Source organism: Geotrypetes seraphini, chromosome 7, assembly GCF_902459505.1.
Source record: "Geotrypetes seraphini chromosome 7, aGeoSer1.1, whole genome shotgun sequence".
NCBI classification, from domain to species: domain Eukaryota; kingdom Metazoa; phylum Chordata; class Amphibia; order Gymnophiona; family Dermophiidae; genus Geotrypetes; species Geotrypetes seraphini.
In genome coordinates this window covers 91978981-91995190 of record NC_047090.1, presented here as the reverse complement: position 1 = coordinate 91995190, position 16210 = coordinate 91978981, and the positions used below count along the sequence as shown (strand labels likewise).

At 45.0% G+C, this 16210-nt stretch overlaps 1 protein-coding gene across 2 annotated transcripts in view; it reads left to right on the top strand.

The window, feature by feature from the left end:
* ARHGAP5 (Rho GTPase activating protein 5) overlaps positions 1-16210 on the top strand; it is a 159406-nt gene that overhangs the window by 123070 nt on the left and 20126 nt on the right. For both annotated transcript variants that reach the window (XM_033951187.1, XM_033951186.1), the window contains one exon: positions 10236-10341. In XM_033951187.1, coding sequence (XP_033807078.1) covers positions 10236-10341 — 106 coding nt within the window. The remainder of the gene's footprint in view (positions 1-10235; positions 10342-16210) is intronic.

Below are 16210 nucleotides of genomic sequence, written 5' to 3'. Positions count from 1 at the left end.
AGGCTCCTTCATCTCAGGCAGTGCTTCATGCCACTAACCAGACCATCCTATTTCTCCAACTTCTGGGTTTCGAAATCAATCTGCCCAAGTCACACCTCATCCCCACTCAGAGGCTTCAGTTCATCGGAGCGATCTTGGACACTGTTCTCATGAGGGCGTTTCTTCCATCCAACCTCCTTCAGACTCTTCTTCATCTCTGTCAGCAGGTGCTCCCACAGCTGTCCATCTCTGCAAAACAAATGATGATACTCTTGGGTCACATGACCTCGACAGTTCATGTCACCCCCTTCGCACGTCTTCACCTGCGCACTCCTCAATGGACCCTAGCTACCCAATGGTCCCAGGCGACTGATCCTTGTTCGCGACACATATCTGTGACATCGTCTCTTCAACAGTCTCTGTGATGGTGGTTGAAATCTTCCAATCTCTCCAGAGGCCTTCTGTTCCATCTGCCTCCTCATCATCTAGTCATCACCACAGACGCCTCCCCATATGCCTGGGGAGCCCACTTGAATGATTTCCAAACTCAAGGTCTTTGGACTGCCCAGGAAAAGAAACATCACATCAATTTCCTGGAACTCAGAGCGATGTTTTACGCCCTCAAGGCTTTTCAGCATCTCCTCTTTCCTCAAGTTCTACTACTTTGTACAGACAATCATGTTGCAATGTACTACATCAACAAACAGAGTGGGACGGGCTCTCGTCTGTTATGCCAGGAGGCCCAAAAGATTTGGTCTTGGGCGACAGCTCGCCATTTATTCCTGAAAGCTGTCTACATTCAGGTAGAGCAGAATTCCTTAGCGGACAATCTCAGCAGAATTCTCCAACCCCACGAATGGACTCTCGATCCCATAACTCTACAGTCCATTTTCGCTCAATGGGGCACTCCTCACTTCTCTTTTTGAAGCTCCTCACAATCATCAACTGCCCCAATTTTGCTCCAGACTCTACTCTCCTCACCGTCTGGCAGCAGATGCGTTTCTCCTGGATTGGACCAATCTATTCCTTTATGCATTTCCTCCTCTGCCTCTCATGTTGCGGACCTTGTTCAAGCTCAAGAGGGAACACACCACCATGATTCTCATCGCTCCACGGTGGCCCAGGCAACATTGGTTCTCCCTTCTACTTCAACTCAGTTCCAGGGAGCCCATACTTCTTCCACTGTTTCCTTCTCTGCTTACTCAGCATCAGTAGTCCGTCCTACATCCCAACCTGCTGTCTCTACATCTGACAGCTTGGTATCTCTCGGGCTGACCTTGGCTCATTCATTTCTTTCTCAGCCTGTCCGTTCTATTCTTGATGCTTCCAGGAAGCCGGCCACTCTTCAATGCTATCAACAGATGTGGACCCGGTTTTCTTCCTGGTGCCTTCTGCATCATCATGATCCAACTTCGCTAGCAGTAGAACTAGTGTTAGATTATCTCTTTTCTTTGTCTAACTCTGGTCTCAAATCTACTTCTATCAGAGTCCACCTCAGTGCCATTACTGCTTTTCATGAGCCAGTTCACGGAAAACCTCTTACTGCTCATCCTTTGGTTTCCAGATTTATGTGGGGTCTTTTCAATGTGAAACCACCTCTCAAGTCCCCTCCTGTGGTCTGGGATCTTAATGTGGTTCTTTCAGCTTTAATGAAGCCTCCTTTTGAACCATTAGCCACAGCTCATTTCAAATTTCTCACTTGGAAAGTGGTCTTCCTTATTGCTCTCACCTCTGCCAGGAGGATCAGTGAATTGCATGCACTAGTTGCAGATCCACCTTTCACAGTCTTTCACCATGACAAGGTGGTTCTGCATACGCATCCAAAGTTCCTCCCTAAGGTTGTATCTGACTTTCATCTTAACCAGTCCATTGTCCTGCCTGTATTCTTCCCGAAACCTCATTCTCATCCTGGAGATACTTTGGACTGTAAGTATGCTTTGGCTTACTATCTAGAGCGCACTAAGCCTCACAGATCGTCTCCCCAACTTTTTCTGTCCTTTGATCAAAATAAGTTGGGACATCCTGTTTCTAAACGCACGTTATCCAATTGGCTTACTGCTTGCATCTCGTTCTGTTATGCTCAGACCGGACTGCCACTGGAAGGTTCTGTCACAGCCCATAATGTTAGAGTTATGGCAGCGTCTGTAGCTTTCCTCAGATCAACTCCTATTGAGGAAATCTGCAAAGCTGCTACTTGGTCCTCAGTTCATACTTTCACATCTCATTATTGTCTGGATGCATTCTCCAGACGGGATGGACACTTCGGCCAATCTGTTTTACAAAATTTATTTTCCTAATGGCCAACCTTCCCTCCATCCCTCTTTTTGTTAGCTTGGAAGTCACCCATCAGTTAAGAATATGCTGCCTGCTTGTCCTGGGATAAAGCACAGTTACTTATCGTAACAGGTGTTATTCAGGGACAGCAGGCAGATATTCTTACGTCCCATCCACCTCCCCGGGTTGGCTTCTTAGCTGGCTTATCCTAACTGGGGACCGCGCGCCTCCGTTGGGCGGGAAGGCACTCGCGCATGCGCGGTGCGGCCTAATTAGAACTTTCTAAGTTCTTAGAGTGTAATCACTCTAAAATTGTCCATACTGGGGCTCCGTCAGTGCCGTCACTCAACAATTAAAAATATCTGCCTGCTGTCCCTGGATAACACCTGTTATGGTAAGTAACTGTGCTGAACTAACTGTTTGTGGTATGGCGGTATATAAAAATAAAATTATTATCATTATTTTTCTTTCTGCCTCCTGCATGCTTCCTCTCCTCCAGACCTCATTCCCTTCCCCAACCAACATCTCTCTTTCTCTGTGCCTCCATGAATCCAACATTTCTCCCTCTCTTAATCCCATGGATCATGTGCAGCAATTTTCACCACTGCCCACCAGCCCCATGCCCATTTCTCCTTCTATCACCCCTCTCCAGCACCATACCACATCTCTCCCTCCATCACTTTGTCCAGCATTCCTCCCCCTTGCATCCCCTTCAATATGTCCTTCTGTTCCCTATCCACCATCATATCCAACATTTCTCCCTCTCATCCTTCTCTTCCCCATGCATCTCTACCTCTCTCTCCATGCCCAATTTTCTTTTCTTCTTTTCCCCATGTGCTACCATCTCTTTCCTTCTCACACACTCATGCCCAACAATTCTCCCTTTCTATTCCCTCCCTCCTATGCTTCAAGTTAGTGCCCCCTTCCTTCATTCCTCTCCTCTGTGTCCAGTGTTCATGCCACCTCCCTTCCTTCTGAGTCGAGTTTGTGCTCCCTCCTTGCTTTCAAGCCATTGTCCCAGAATAGTGCCCCTCCAATGCCCCAACACATTCATTCTCCCTTTGTCCCAGAAAGATCGTGTCCCCTTACTTGTTCGAGCCACACTCGCTCAATCTGCCTTTAGCGGCTTGTTGGTGGGAAGTGCAGGCAGTGATTCACATGCTGCATATGGCTGACCTACAAACCTTCTCTCGGACATCAGCTCTGATGTCAGAGAGAAGGTTTCTGAGTCAGCTACATGCAGTGTGTGAACCGCTGCTTACTGCGCATACCCCCAGCAAGCCACTGAAGGCAGAAGGAGCAAGGAGGATCTCTCCCCCCCTGCTGACTCGGAAGACTTTCCTCTGACATTGGAGGGAAGCCCTGTGGGTCAGTTTCGGGAAGGAGGAGATGAGTGGGTGGGCAGGGATCCCCGGAAGCGGCTTCAGCAGGTGAGGTGGGCAACAAGGAGGGATCTCTGCCAGTGGCGGCAGCATGGTTTTGGATGGGCGGGCAGGGATCATTCTCAGCGGCCATGCCACGTACCTCTAACAAGCCGCCTGTGGACACCCAAGGGTATGCGTACTGTGTGTTGAAAAACACTGTCCTAGGACAAGCAGGCAGCATATTCTCACATATGGGTGATGTCATCCACAGAGCCCCATAAGGACAATGTGAAAAGTGCGCTGCCACTAAGTTTTTAGAAACTTCACGACTGCCCGTGCTGCGCATGCACGAGTGCATTCCTTCACTACAACAGCTCACAGTACCTCAGTTCTTCATTTTCCATGGAACGAAGAAGTGCTATTTTTATGGACTCCATCCAAAATCACATTGCCTTCCTGTCAATGTTGTTCTTTTTTGCCCTTTGTTCAGGACCATCCCTATGGTGGTCTCACCTCTTGTTAATCAGGAGTTGAGTGCAGGCTGTTAGGCGTCCTTAGGAAGCTTGGCAGGATCTCGCAGGGTGCTGGCTGCGACGTTGCATATCTTGTGGTGTGGAGTTGTAGTCAGACATAGGAGCCTGATTACCAGCCCTCAGATCAGCTTTCTAGAGCCATTCCCAGCATTTTGGCATTGAAATTTCTCATGCAGCTACTGTAAGAGAGCTGAAAGCAGATTGCAGCACAGTTTCTCAGATCACAGTGAGTACACAGGCTGTGACAGCCTGAGAGTGACATCGGGGGAGGTTTGAAGAGTGGGGTTTTGAAGGTTTCTGGATGTTCCCCTGTATTCTCCCTTCTGAAAAATCCTAAATAGCAGTTTTTTTAGTTTGGGAAGTGTGAAAAATATCACGATTTTGGTGCAAATTTCTTGCCAGCAACCATCTTGGATTTTTTTGCAATTTTTCTTTTTTCTAAAGCTCCCTGTTTCTTGAAAACTGCAAATTTTGCCTAGAAACTTGGTGGGATCGAGTCCTTGGGCTCTCCTCATGTGGATTCTTGCTAGAACTGTGCAAATTTACTGTGTTTAAAGCGTTATTGCGCCACATATCGTGTGACACAGCCAGGGGTGACCCGCAGTGTCCAGCTTAGCCCCTCTCCTGCTGAAGCAGGTGACCAAATGATCTGCCTGCCAGGTGGGGCAGCCTTGAGACTTTTGGGTTATGGCTGGTAATTCTGTCTACCAGGCTGCGGATCCTTCACAGCCTCAGAAACACAAATTTTAGTCACCTAAGGGTGACTTCAGGCCCCAGGAGCTGGGCACTTTCTTCTGACTTTAGAAATTTTTGTGGTCTGAATCTCAGAACCAGTGTTCTTCCCCTGTGCAGTCCTAACCTGCCTCCATGGCGTCTCTCAGTGACATTGCTCCTATAGACATGTCCTTGCTTCACCCAGTCACTGTGCTTGCGCTGCCTGACCCTGATTGGGGGGGGATCCTGATGCGGATGACTTGCTTGCTGCCACCTTATTTGCAGTTATAGTGCTTCCCAGGGCGGGAGATCAGGGATAGAGAATGACACGGTGGCTGTTACCCGCGGCTAGCCATGGGTAACCCGCCTAAACGGGAAGTAAAAATAGGTGGTCGCCACGGGTAAGGGGACAAGGCCATTCACTGCACCGTGGAGTAGTGAATGGCCTTGTCTCTGCAGTCAAGTGAAGAAACGCGCACGGTCACTGATCATGTAGTCCAGTAACCCCCCTCCTGATCGCCGCCATCCGGGCATCTCCCTGCCTCCCTCCCTTCTCCTCACCTTTATTGGCAAGTTTAATTTTTCTTGTCTCCCAAGGCGCTCCCTGAGCCTTTCAACAAGTCGTGGGCAGCTTCTTAATACTTCTCATCTGACGCAACCAGAAACAGGAAGTTGCATCAGAGGAGAAGTTTAGGGCAGCCTCATGCGACTTGATGAAAAGCACAGTGGCTGCATAGTTTGTTGCGTCTTGCCTCTAGCGCCTACCGCTCCCTTTCGACTTATTTTCCTCTGGATTCCTGTTAGTGCTATGCTAGCTGGTACCCTGGGATCTGGCCCGTTCTGTTATAACTTGCTAGCTTTTTGTCATCTTTTCTCTGCATGTATTTGAAGATATGAGTTGGGAGGGATGGGAGGTTGGGGGTGGGGGGGTGGATGGCGTGGGGATTTATTTCTTTTTCTAGGGTTTGTTTGTGTAGTGGGATTGGTGCTCAAAGAAAAACCTGGCTTAAAGGAACGTGGTTCTGCTATTGTATTTCTTCTTTTCTTTTTTTGTGCTGTATCAGATCCACTGGGTTGGTTCTTTTTTCAATTTCTAACTGTTTGTTTCAATTTCTGACTATATGATCTTGATGTAGTTGGTATTCTCCAATGTTTTCTTGTGGATTTGTTTTCAGCACTGTTCTTTTGCTAATAAAAAGATATTAAAAAAATAAAATAAAAGCTTGGTCAGCTCGGAGATAAAAAAAAAAATAAATAAATTGTCGGTGAAGGTGAGGGGAAGGATGAGGGAGATACCTGGACTGTGACGATCAGGAAGGAGGGAGCTGCTGGACCGCACAAAGAGCGCTTAAGGGAAGTGAAGAGAGGGGGAGAGAGGAACAGATCACCAGGGAGGGTCCAAGAGTACTCCTCTGGCTTAGGAAGTCTGCCTTCTTTTTCTTTGGGCGTAGCTTCATCATCTAGCACTGCCGGCAGCTCGTGTGCCGGGAGTAGACAAAGTTCAGGCTGACTTCCTCAGCAAACAGACTCCGGATTCAGGTGAGTGGGTTCTGTCCCCAGAGGTATTCCAAATGATAGTGGGGTGCTGGGGACGGCCTCACTTCAATCTTATGGCCACAGCAAGAAACAAGAAAGCGGATTGTTTCTTCTTTTGAAGATCCAGGTGCATCCGTGGCCTCAGGCGATTCTCCTGTATGTTTTTCCTCCTTGGCGGATGATCGACCGCATCATTCTGGTGGCTCCAGATTGGCCTCGCAGACCCTGGTATGCAGATTTGATATGTCTACGCAGAGGTCACAGCCTTCGGCTGAGTGCCTTTCCGAACCTTCTCTCACAGAGTCTGGTCTCCATGGAAGATCCGGGTCACTTTGCTCTTATTGCATGGCTATTGAGTGCGTAGTCTTGAGAGCATAAATGATTTTCTGCCCTGGTTGTTGATACTCTTCTGAAGTCTAAGAAGTTATCCACAGTGTCTGCTTATGCTAAGACATTAAAGGCCTTTCAGCATTGGTGTGCCTAGGACCAGGTGGATCTTGCTAATTCTCACCTTTCTTCAGCTGGGTTGGATAAAGTCCTTACTGTGGCTTCTCTTAGGATCCAAGTGGCCGGGTTCTCCTGTTTTAGGTCCTGGAAGCATCAGTCTTTCTTGGCATCTCATCCTGACGTCACTGAATTTTTGAAGGTGGTTATTCATGCCCAACTGCCGGTTAAGCATCCTTTCCCTTCATGGGACCTTAACTTGGTGCGGTCTAACCTTCTCAAGGCTCCTTTTGATTCTTTTTGAGATGTTTTCCTCTTGGACTTGACGCTCAAGACTTTTTCTAGTCGCCATTGCTTCAGCGCTTCATGTGTCGACATTGCAGACTTTGTTTTGCAGGCACCCTTTCCTCCATATTTTGGAGGTGGGAGTTTTCCCTTTGGACGGTTCCTTCCTTCTTGCTGAAGGTTGTTTCATCTTTCCATGTCAATTAGGAAGTGTGTTTGCCTGTATTTCAATCGACCAGTTCTAAGACATTGGACTGCCTATTAAAGAAACTGGATGTGCGCAGAATTCTTCTGCGTTCTTAGGAATTTTGACTCTGACCATTTGTTTGTGCTGACTTATTCAGTTACAGTGACGTCTAAGGCTTTTAAATATTTTCACGGCGTTCTAGAAGCCGTTGAAACGATAGGAGGAAGTTTAGAGCACAGTTTGGCAGGTATATAAGACGTGTCCAACTTTTCGGTGAGTGCCATCCTTAATAGTCATGATGAGTTTAAAGTAGTAATGAAATGTTTTTAATTATTTATGAATAAAATATTTACTCATTTAATTCTATTTTTCAGAATCTATATCGCCCATAATTAGAATATTTTGCAATGCACTGTTGGTTCCCTGAAGCAGGAACGAAACGTGTCACGTCGGAACCTGCAAGCTAAAAGATAAGTTTGCTGTTTAGATTCAAATCATAAACGCATAGAACAAACAGTTTAGCCTGAGTGGCATATTATGCTAAATATTTAAACAACTGCATAATTTAGAAAAGTTTCTTAAATATGCAATGATTGGGCGGTGAGGCAGTAGTGTTGGGGTTTTCCCCTGTTATTGCCTCCATGACTCTGAGCTAAAATCTACTAATAGTTGAAGTATTTTGAAACAGTACATTTTGAATACGATTAAAAGTGATTTCTACATTGGACTTTAGAGACTTATTCAGTTAAGCAGAGTACTCTAGTTTCCAAGACCTCGATTTCCAGATGGATCCGTAGGGCCATTTCGTCAGCCTACATTCTTTCATGGAAGCAGTTTCCTGTTTCCATGAAGGCGCATTCTACCAGGCGTGTGACTTCTTTGTGGGCCGAAGCTAGATCTGTCTCTCCTGAGGAGATTGCAGAGCGGCAACGTAGTCTTCTCTTCGCAAGTTTGCCAAGTTCTACAAAGTGGATATGGTGGCAAGACTGGACTCCACCTTTGGCTCCAAAGTCTTAAGGATCGATGCAGCAAGCCCACCCTAGCTTTTGAGGGGATTGCTTCTGTCTAGAATGTCTCACCTATTGCACTGGAAAAAGAGATTATGTATTTACTTCGGTAAGCTCTTTTCCAGTAGGTGAGACATTCTCAACTCCCACCCAGTCCTTCCTGCGCCTGTCTACCGTTTCAATCTGTTTTATGCTTCTCCAAGTTGACTCTTGAATGCCTGTCAGCCATTGTGGGCTGGGAAGAATTTGTATATAGACATGTGAAAAAATTAGGACATACCATAAAACATTCAGTTCTTTCTTAAGACATGTTCACATATCGATGTCAAATCTTTTTTTTTTTTATTCTCTGGAAAAGAAAGTGATGTAATTGTAAGTAAACAACAAAATATTTTCCTTGATTTACTCATGAAACAAAAGATATCCACAAAAATGTGTATTCTAACTGAGGTATAAATTAGGACATCCTAATAGCTAGTGTTACCTCCTTTGGCTGAAATAACTACAGTGAGATGCTCCTTGTAGCCATCTACCAGTCTCTGACATCAGTCTGAGGAAATTTTGGCCCATGCAAGTTAAATTTGTGCAGTCTCTTTCTGATTGTAGAGGCATGGACTTTCACATCAAAAGTAGCAAGAGCCTGCTGTAGGTCCCGTGATGACATTTTAGGATTTTTGGAGACTTCTTTTTGCATCTTGCAGTCTGCTCTGGGGGTCAACATGCTTGGACAGCCAGACCTGGGCATGTTGGCAGTTGTTTGGAAAGTCCTCCACTTGTATACTATTTTCCGAACTGTGGAATGGCTAATGTCAAATTATTTTGAGATCTTTTTAAATCCCTTACCAGACTTATAAGCTGCTACAATCTTCTTTCTGAAGGCCTCAGACAGCTCTTTTGATATCACCATGTGTTCACTCTCACCGCAACAGTCATGAGCACACCAAACTAAATGTCTGAGGTTTAAATAGGGCAAACCTCCTTCAAAATGCTGAGTAGCGATGTTCTAATCATGTGCACCTGATGTGATACACCTGCGTGTGATTTGGGTCACTTTAAGTGGGAGGATACATATGGGTGTCCTAATTTATTCCTCAGAATACACATTTTTGTGGATATCTTTTGTTTCATGAGTAAATCAAGGAAAAGTTTTGTTGTTTAGCTGCAATTACATCACTTTCTTTTCCAGAGATAAATTTAAAAAAAAAATTTGACATTGATATGTGAACATTTTTGAAGAAAGAACTGAATATTTCATGGGATGTTCTAATTTTTTCACATGACTATATATATTTTAATTTATTAGGGAATAGTTTCTGAGCTCCTTTGAAGCCAGTGTTGGCGGTTAATGGTACTTTCTAGTTACTTTTGAGCAGAACAGTTTGTTTAAGCTTGTTGCTACAGTGCCTCTACTTCATGTGTATTTTTGGGAGGCTCTGCATTCTTGGGTACTAACTGACGGTGGAGCTGGAGAGCCCAGTGAAGTACAACAGAAGCAGAGTGAAAAATCCAGAGTGGATTCCTTCTGCAGCAGCATGTGTCTATAGAGAAATAACCCTACTGTCTAGAACAGAGCTGCCCAATTCCGGACCTCGAGATCTACAGGTAGGCCAGGTTTTCAGGATATCTACAATGAACATGCATGAGAGAGATTTGCCTGCACTGCCTTCTTGGTATGCAAATCTCTCTCATGCATGTTCATTGTGGATATCCTGAAAACCTGGCCTCCCTGACCGGAATTGGGCAGCCCTGGTCTAGAATGTCTCGCCTATCTACTGGAAAAGAGCTTACTAGGGTAAGTACATAATCTCTTTGTATTGTGGCCTTTGTATCAAATTAGGTAAATGGAATTTTATTTTTTATTCCAACTTATTTTATAATACAAAGTGTTAAACATCTTTCTTTTTTCTTGCAGAAATCCTGGATAAGGTAGACAGACTGAACGCGTTGAAAGAAATTGTGAAGAAATTTCCTCCTGTAAACTATGATGTATTCAAATATATCATAACTCATCTAAACAGGTTTGCTCCTGATTTTTTTTTTTTAAATTTTATAAATAGAAATTGTATTAAGGAATTACATAGTGGATTTACAAATGAACAAACATACATCAAATAAGGAAATAAACTACCTCATAGTATTCATGCAGCTGATCAACTGTTGTTAAAATCAAGCTTAATTCCAAAACAGTTTGGGCCTACTTACTAAGCTACAGAAAAATAGGATGGCATTGCAGAGAGCTCTTTATCAAGAATAACTCGCTTGTCTGTTCCAGGAAATTTACTCTTTGAAGCAGTTATTTACGGCACCTACAATCTTCACCTTGCTAGTATGCCCTTATGAGAATATAGATATTCAAGAGAAAAAATGTCATTTACTTCTGCATATTACATATAAATGTAAATACAGTGGTACCTCGGTTTACGAGTGCACCGGTTTGCGAGTGTTTTGCAAGACAAGCAAAACATTCGCAAAATCGGCACCTCGGAAACCGAGCATGCCTCCCCCCGCGATCCGGCACCCTCCCCCCGCGATTGGGCACCCCCCCGCCGCTTCTTACTGTCATCTGGGCACCGGCACTGGCATGTCCTGTGCGTTGGTGCCGGTGCCCGAAGATCGGCCTCCTTTTCTTGCTGGGCCTTGAACATCTGCGCATGCTCAAGGCCTGCGAGTTCACGCTCTCTCTGAGATTCTAACTTCTGTAGCTACAGATGGAGTTCCTTCAATGGCTGGAAAAACCAATGGTTTTGTGGCATTACTGCAAAAAAAAACAAAGTGAAACTTGTGATGGATCCAAGATTCATCATATGTATTGCATTATACAAAACGGATTCACTAGAGGTAGGTCTTGGCAGACAAATCTGATCAATTTCTTTGACTGGGTGACCAGAGAATTGGATAGAGCAGTGTTCTTCAACTGCCGGTTCGCAGAAAATTCCTGCCGGTCCGTGCAGGGCCGGTGAGAAGGACGCGGTCGGGTGTATAGCAGGGCCAGATTAAAGGGCAAAAAGAAAGACAGAAGCCCCAAGACTTTTCCTCTTGCCTGCATCGCTTTAGGCTTTGCCGATCTTGATCTCGCCCCCCTCTGAAGTGACTTCCTGTTTTTCAGGGGCAGGATTGAGACCGGCAGAGCTTATAGCGAATAGCAATGCAGGCAAAAGGAAAGGTCCCGCGGTTTCTGTCTTCTTTCTTGCCGTCTGATTTAGCTGGATCACAATTGAAGGTAGGGTAGGTTTGGCTTTTGTTATTGCTGCCAGGGCCGGATTAAAGGGTAGGCCCAGGAGGCAAGTGCCTAGGGCCTGAAATTGTTAAGGGGGCTCCAGAGCCGGCGTTAGGGAGAGCAAAGAGGGCAGCTGCCCTGGGCCCCGCGGTCCAAATTTTTCTTCCCCTTCTCTCTATCTCCTTCACTTCCTGATCTGTTACTTTTCAGCGGGGTCCCGACATGGCAGCCATTCTCACACGCTGCCGGCGGCTGCCCTGAAGCTTTCCCTCTGTGGTGATCTGCCCTGTTGGAACCCAGAAATTGCGGCAGAGAGAAAATTTCAGGGCAGCCGCCGGCAGCTTATGAGAATGACTGCCGTGTCGGGAGCCCGCTGTGCCCAGCAAGACAAGATTCTGAACTGAAATTTAACAGCTGATATCTCAACAAAAAGGTTCACGCTAGAGCTAGAGAGAAAACAGCAGCAGAGTGGTAGGAGACCCTTCGAAAAACTCTTTTGACTTGACTTTGGGAGGACCAACAGGCACATTCTTTGCTACCAGTGCAGATTCATAAACAACCATTTGTTTCACTGAAATTCTTTTCAGCTTCTTGGATTTGTTTTTAACCCTTGGGGAGCTTTAATCTGTGCCCTCACTTTTTTTGTTAATGCAATGGCTCATTACATATGTGCAGATCAAAAAAAGGGTTGAACTTTGGGCAGATCCTCCTCTGACAAATACAGCCAGATCCTTGCCAGCAGCAGGTAAAGAGCTTGCGTTTGGGGCAGCAGGCCTACCTGCCAGGTCATTCCACTACTCCTTGATAGTACCTAGAAACATGATGGATGAGGATGCAGCATTAGATTAACTTCATGTTCAGTTGGTTTCAGAGTCTAGTGCTACAGGAATTGAATATGCTCTAGTGATGCCAGGGCATGGAGGAGAGGGAGGGAGGGAGGAAGAGATGCTAGGCATGGAGGGTCCTGCCCAGTTTAGCAGGACCAGGGTCGAAGGCAGAGCTGATAGCAATCGAGTGCTGGAAGAGTGGATCGGGGCCAGCAGCCAAGGGAGGGAATAAGAGATGCTGGATTATGAGGAGAGGGGAAATGTGATATACATGTTGTGGGAAGGAGATGGTAGGGGGGGCGGGGTTTGGTGTGACAGAAGGGAGATGGTGGATAGTTATTGGAACTAGGTGGGAGTTGGAAGAATAGGGACACAAATACAGATGCTGGACCTTGCAGGAGGCAGAGAGACATGGAAAATGCTGAACACGAGAGTGGAGTATGAAGACAGAAGTAAGATGTTGGACATGGGTAGAGGGAGTAGGGAGACAGAAGAGATATGCTGGACATGGTGAAGGGGGAATAGGGAGACAAGGAGAAGATGCTGAATAAGAAATGGAGGGAGTAGGGTGATGGAAGGTATCTGCTGAATTAAGATGGGGAAAAGAGGGGAGGTACTGGAATGGGATGGGGGAAGATGGTGAGTTGGCTGGCTGGCTCAGCAACGGGAAGAAAAAAGAACACAGGAAGATGCTGGACATGGAGGTTGTAGGGTGGAGGAAAAAAGCAGACTTGACTGAGCAGGTGGGAGATGCAGTAACAAGAAAAAGGAGGTTATGGATATTGGAGTAATAGGTAGAAGACAGGAAGGGACAGAAGTGGCAAATAGACTGAAGACCTTGGAAAGAAAATTAAGAAAATATAGAAGAAAGCAGAAATTGGGATAAACATGAATAAAATAGGCAGATAATAAAGGTAGAAAATAATTTTATTTCTATTTTGTCATTAGAATATATCAGATTTGAACTAAATATCCTGCTAGAGACATAACTGGGGACTGCAAAGCCCAGGCAGTGCTTCTTTAGCTTCCAGCTGGCTTAGGGCTCTCTCTGACCAGGGGGCAGTTGCCCTAGTTGAACTCTCCTAACACTATTCCTCTCATGTGTGACTGCAGTATTCTGTTAGCATGATATTTCTGTGTAGCATTCTGTAATAATTTGGCTTGTTCAGTTTTCTTGATAGTAGAGGGGATATATGTGAAGGGGAGGGGAGATAGGAGTTTTATTGGTCCTTGCTCTGTATTTTGTATTTATAAAATGACAATTGTACAGAATATTGTTTCTTTTTATACTTTAATAAAATATGTTCAATATAAAATCATAACTGAGGCTTGTACGGATGGGATCAGATGGTTTGCGGGGACCGAGCTCATGGAGACGGGGTGGAAATGTTTTTTTTTTTAAATTTCAGACTTAGTAGTTTGCCGGTCCACAAAATAATTATTTTATTTCTGCCGGTCCATAGGTGTAAAAAGGTTGAAGAACACTGGGATAGAGGATGTGCACTAGATGTGGTGTATTTAGATTTTAGCAAAGCCTTTGACAGTGTTCCACACAGATGTCTAATAAATAAACTGAGTGCCCTTGGGATGGTTCCCAAAGTGACGGGCTGGGTCAGGACTGGATGAGTGGAAAGCAACAAAGGGTAATGATCAATGGAGATCGCTCTGAGGAAAGGGATGTTACCAGTGGTGTGCCTCAAGGTTCTGTTCTTGGGCCTGTTCTTTTTAACATTTTTATAAATTATATTGCTGAAGGATTGTCGGGTAAGATTTACCTCTTTGCGGATGATACCAAAATCTGCAATAGAATAGACACGCTGAATGATGTGAATAACATAAGAAAGACCTGGCAAAGCTTGAAGAATGATCTGAAATTTGGCAGCTAAAATTTAATGCTAAGAAATACAAGGTCATGCATTTGGGCTGCAAAAACCCGTGGGAATGGTACAGTTTAGGGGGTGAAGAACTTATGTGCACGACGGAAGAGCGGGACTTGGGTGTGATTGTATGTGATGATTTTAAGGTGGCCAAACAGGTTGAAAAGGTGATGACGAAAGCTAGAAGGATGCTAGGTTGCATAGGGAGAAGTATGACCAGTACGAAAAGGAGGTATTGATGCCTCTGTACAATTCTGGAGGCCGCACCTTCAAAAAGATATAAAAAGGATGGAGTCGGTCCAGAGGAAGGCTACTAAAATGGTGTGTGGTCTTCGTGATAAGGCATATGGGGGCAGACGTAAAGATCTTAATCTGTATAATTTGGAGGAAAGGTGGGAGAGGGGAGATATGATAGAGACGTTAAAATACCTACGTAATATAAATGTGCATGAGTCGAGTCTCTTTCATTTGAAAGGAATCTCTGCAACGAGAAGGCATAGGATGAAGTCAAGAAGTGATAGGCTCCGGAGTAATCTGAGGAATGACTTTTTTATAGAAAGGATGATAGATGCATGGAACAGTCTCCTGGAAGAGGTGGTGGAAACAGAGACTCTGTCTGAATTCAAGAGGGCCTGGGATAGACACGTGGGATCTCTCAGAGAGAGAAAGAGATAATGGTTACTGTGGATGGGCCATTTTGCCTTTATCTGCCGTCATGTTTCTAAGAAGCATTGTACACAAAAGTAATAAACATGTTGACAAAGGTAATAAAAATGTGTTGACATTTGTCAAAAGAAATTATCAATTTCATAAGCTCTCGAGGCTTAAATCAGCGACAGTTCTCTGCTTTCTTAAGTTAATTAGAAAGTGAATATTCCGGTTTGTCCTACTTTACCAAGGTACGTTGGCTATCCTGCTCCAAGGTCTTTAAACAATTCTGGGACTTGAAAGAAATGTCAGTTTTTAATAACTAAAAATCAAGACACAAGGTTATTTTCTGATCCAGTATGGTTACAAGATTTATCCTTCATGGCTGATATAACAGAACACTTAAACGATTTAAATTTAAAACTGCAAGGAAAAGATCAGATCATTATGAATATGTGTGATCAAGTTAAAACATTCCAATGTAAGCTACCGTATTTTTCGCATTATTAAGACATACCTGACCATAAGACACGAGAACTGATGGCAGCCATTCAGGGAGTGGCACAGAGCTAGGCTGGAGTGCGAAAAGGTCACTACTTCCTTGTGCGCCAATGGCCGTGAGATCTGAGGCCAGCTGTCCAGCGAGTGAGGGGCTCAGCGCAGGGCAGGAGCATGGAAAGCTCGCTCTTATCAATAGATCGCTGTACCACCAGGATTTATAAAGGCGAAAAAAGGTACCATATATAGAAACATAGAAGATGACGGCAGAAAAGGGCTACAGCCCATCAAGTCTGCCCACTCTGCTTACCCACCCCCTGTCTATGCCCTAATGACCCAATTTCCTTATCTTGACCCTCGTAGGGATCCCACATGGGTATCCCATTTATTCTTAAAGTCTGGCACGCTGTCTGCCTCGATCACCTGCACTGGAAGCTTGTTCCAATGATCAACCACTCTCTCTGTGAAGAAATACTTTCTGGTGTCGCCATGAAATTTTCCGCCCCTGAGTTTGAGCGGGTGCCCTCTTGTGGCCGAGGGTCCCTTGAGAAAGAAAATATCATCTTCCACTTCGACACGTCCCGTGAGGTACTTAAATGTTCGATCATGTCTCCCCTCTTCCTACGTTCCTCAAGAGTGTAGAGCTGCAATTTGTTCAGTCTCTCTTCGTACGAGAGACCCTTGAGCCCCGAGATCATCCTGGTGGCCGTCCGTTGAACCGATTCAATTCTGCGCACATCTTTTTTTTTTTTATTATTTATTTATTTATAAAATTTTTTACAATATTTCCAAGCGTATACATCTTGTACAGTAAAGTGAG